At 38.2% G+C, this 3,687-nt stretch overlaps 1 protein-coding gene across 1 annotated transcript; it reads left to right on the top strand.

The window, feature by feature from the left end:
- Positions 1 to 2,236: 2,236 nt before the first annotated feature.
- On the top strand, positions 2,237 to 3,649 carry tmsb2 (thymosin beta 2). Its single transcript, XM_037675974.1, has 3 exons — positions 2,237 to 2,373; positions 3,155 to 3,259; positions 3,478 to 3,649. Exons 2-3 carry the CDS (start codon positions 3,160 to 3,162, stop codon positions 3,513 to 3,515), a joined length of 138 nt encoding a protein of 45 aa, XP_037531902.1. The 5' UTR covers positions 2,237 to 2,373; positions 3,155 to 3,159; the 3' UTR covers positions 3,516 to 3,649.
- The last annotated feature ends 38 nt before the right edge of the window (positions 3,650 to 3,687 follow it).

Raw genomic sequence — 3,687 nt, 5'->3', positions numbered from 1 at the left:
TGATTACTGCTAGAGTGCTTCTTGGTAACTGAGGTCATGATGAGTCATTCTATTCTCAGACGAGGAGTCTTTTCTGAGGTGGATTTCCTCAGCAGTTGTAACTGTACCCCTGGGAAGATTAGAAGTCAAAGATGGCAGCAAAGGGCTTTGCAATGATGTCATGGCTTCATTAGTGTATATGATGTTATTCAGAAAGGTCTCGGCAGGCTTTCACAGATGGGAGGGCTTACTGTCTTCATTTATCTGCTGATTATTTACTCACACTGGACATGAACAGCCTACTAATGTTTGATTTTAGATCATTTGTGAAGCATGAAACATTACAATGAAACTATTTTAGCTTAGTAATGATGTATTCACATCGATCAGAGGTTATCAATAAGCTTAAAAATAGGCTATCTTTGATTTTATCCAATTTAGAAAAGTTCGGCTCTTGTTTTCAAACACAAATTAACATTGTAGGAAGATGGAAATATATATATATATATATATATATATATATATATATATATATACATATAATTTAAGATGCTTTTCCCTGTGGATGTGAATTTTCTTGCATTTATTTCAAGCAACAGCAATTTATAATGTCATTTTTTGTTTGTTTTTTAATTGAAACAATTGTCTTCTGAAATGAAATAAAACACTTCATAAAAACCTAAAGGAATTGCCTTTTCTGCTCAAATGAATGCTAAACGCTGAGCTCTGAGTGACAGCTAAAATTTGCTGCAGAAGCTGAAACTGACTTGGTAAATTTATAAGTAGCAGAACACGAGTTAGTGTGTAGGTGTGGTGTCAAATCATGCAGTGTCACTTTGTTGGTAACAAAAGGCCAGCTAGAAGCTAAAGTAGCAAAAAGGGTAACCAAATTCTAAAAGTAGCAAAAGCAAAATGAAATTAAAACAAATGGCTTACTAAGAGTGGCAAAAAGCTAGACACAAAATGAAGCAGCCAAAAGCTAATAAAACCTCAAAGTAACAAAAATCTGAATAACAGCTAAAGATCATGAAAGGCTGACTAAATAATCAAAATAAGCTAAATGGGAGCTAAAAATACCTAAAAACTTAGTTAAAAGACCAAAGTAGCAGAACCGTTGCTGATAGCATAAGACAAAAACAGAGCAAATAGGCTGAAAAAGATTTCAATAAAAACAAAGTTTTTGAAAACAATGAGAAGAGTCCGACCTATTTCTACACAGAAGATAAGTGTAAATAGAGTTAAATATGCTGAAAATTATAAAAGTTACAAAAACCAAGCATCTCCACACTTTTCGCCTTAATGAGCTAATATTGAATTTACTGTCCATTATGAGTGATCTCCTTAGTTATACTAGTTATAGGGTAATAAAGTATATTGCCAGGTTAATATACACACATATATATATATATATATATAATGGGTTTATATGGATAATATTATTGCTGCACATGTTTTATTTAAATTCTTAACTTTGTCAAACCATCTGTCACATCTGGATAAATACTCTGATTTGTGTATTTTGCATCTGGACCATTAAAATTAGAGCTGACAAACAATATCCTCGGCTATAAACTCCTAAATTATCAGCAGTATGTAAGTTTAAAATAGGAATAGTATTTTTGTTATTTTATAATCACTTGTAAGCTTCTCATAGAAATTATAATTATTGTCATAGTCATGCTCCCATATTGCATATTAACTATTATAACCCTATTATTGTGTTGTTGTATTGTATTATTGGTTTTAGGTCTGTTTATATTCCTGTATAAGATTTTTTTTTTTTTCAGTCAAAATGTGTATTCTTATGAACTCCCTCAAGACAAGCGTCCCAAATAATTTTAGGCTATTCGTATTGTGTTTGCTTTATTATAAATAAAATCATATTAACATTAATGCCTTGTTGTATGAGTTTGTTTTTTAAATTTTATTTTGGACTATTAAGTACAATTTAAACAATGATTTATAAGTTTATAGATGTTTCCAGCATGCATTCATCCTCAGGAAGGCAGAGTTGACTCTAAAATCTTACACAGCTTTATAAATCACTAGTCCCGCTGCATGTGAGTCAAATAATCTATATTTTATCAAACATACATAAATTGTAAATAATTGATCATGATCAGACCCACATCTTTTACAGTAAACTGCTCTCTGGTATTTTTCCCTGAGAACGTTAATATTAATGTGGAGGAAGGGCTGAACGAGCTTCCCTCCTCCCTCCCTTCCTCTTATATTCCTCACCCTGGATGCTGGACGCCTCACTAACACACACACTCATACAAACACACACACACACACCGGCAGACTGTCTCAGCTTCGCTCTCCATCTTGCCGCCTCATCCCTCCCTGGACTCTCCGTCACAGGATCTTAGCCCACTGCTGAGAGGAACATCGGTAAGTAAGACTCATCTGTCCTTCATTTGTCGTTACGTGTCTCTTTGTGGCTGCTGATCTTCAGTTTTCTCCTTTAACTGGGACTCAAACAAAGGAGTGGGGTGTGGCTGGATGGTGGACAAGCAGGCAGAGAAATGGAAACATGTTGAGGCTGATGATGGCGACAAAGGAACAAAAGGCATTAAACTTGTATAATTAGGATTATTGTTGGATTATATAGGATTGGAAATGGACTACTGCTAATATTGATGTAGCACAGTGGTGGTTAAAGGCAAGATCCATGCTGGTTTGCTTGTCATGTCTTCAGAAAGTCGTTAATCAGTTTTATTTAAGAGTCCAGATCAATAAGGTTACAGTAGTTTGGCTTCCTTTACATTTCTGCCAGAACAGCAGATCAAACAGGCATGACTAGGCTAAAGACTGTTAAAGGCCGGGCCTTTCTGCTGCAGAGGACCACCTGCGTCCACAAGACTACAGGGCTGGATGCAGAAGGAGCAAAACAGCCAGAGGGCGGATGTTAAAAATGGAGAACAAAGACTAATAGGTTTTGAGGAGGGGGACGATAAAGAAAGAAGGCAGCTTTGGTTAGCTGTCAGGATGAAGCAGACGTGAGCGCAACACTCCCTGTTAAGCATTTCCAGAGATTATGATACATTACATGGCAGACAAGTGGAGCTGGACTGTATATAACAATGCTTGTGTGTCATGGAATGTGTGTTACCGATGCGATGCTCGACAGGAACGATCAAACGCGTGGGTTTTTGTGTGTCGTCCTCTGCAGCCAAAATGTCGGACAAGCCTGACATGACTGAGATCGCCCGCTTTGACAAGACAAAGCTGAAGAAGACGGAGACAAAAGAGAAAAACCCTCTGCCTACCAAAGAGAGTGAGTGGCCGCCCCTTCCTTCCTTCCAAGTGTGCATGTTGGAGGAGAGTCCTCCATCCCTCCCTGCAGCAATTATTTTTCCTGTCAACTCATCATCACTTTCACACACGCTCAGCAAACGGAGCAGCTCAAACAAATGGTTGCAGCAGGCTGCACCGAGCAGATCATGGAGCGCCGCAGCCTGCTAACAGCTTTGTGTGTGTGTGTTTCCGTCGCAGCCATCGAGCAGGAGAGGAAAGGCGACGCCACACCTTAACTCCAGCACAAGACGAGAAGGAGCCGAAGATGCCACAAGAAAAATGAAGCACTTTCTTTTCATTATCACAGTGTTTGAATCTCTTACAATGTCTTAAGACAAAGGGGTTGCCTCGAGCTCCCTGAGGTGCTGTCTATACATCTTTACATCATGTGGGGGGGGGGGGGGGGGG

Source organism: Nematolebias whitei, chromosome 4, assembly GCF_014905685.2.
Source record: "Nematolebias whitei isolate Nwh7 chromosome 4, NemWhi1, whole genome shotgun sequence".
Taxonomy (NCBI): Eukaryota; Metazoa; Chordata; class Actinopteri; order Cyprinodontiformes; family Rivulidae; genus Nematolebias; species Nematolebias whitei.
This window is presented reverse-complemented; position numbering and strand designations above follow the sequence as displayed.

What these genes read in the sequence shown, in the direction of transcription:
- tmsb2 (XM_037675974.1), top strand. Translation starts at nt 3,160, where the DNA reads ATGTCGGACAAGCCTGACATGACTGAGATCGCCCGCTTTGACAAGACA. An exon ending in CCCTCTGCCTACCAAAGAGA is followed by an intron (nt 3,260 to 3,477) that starts GTGAGTGGCCGC and finishes TTTCCGTCGCAG; the next exon opens with CCATCGAGCAGGAGAGGAAA.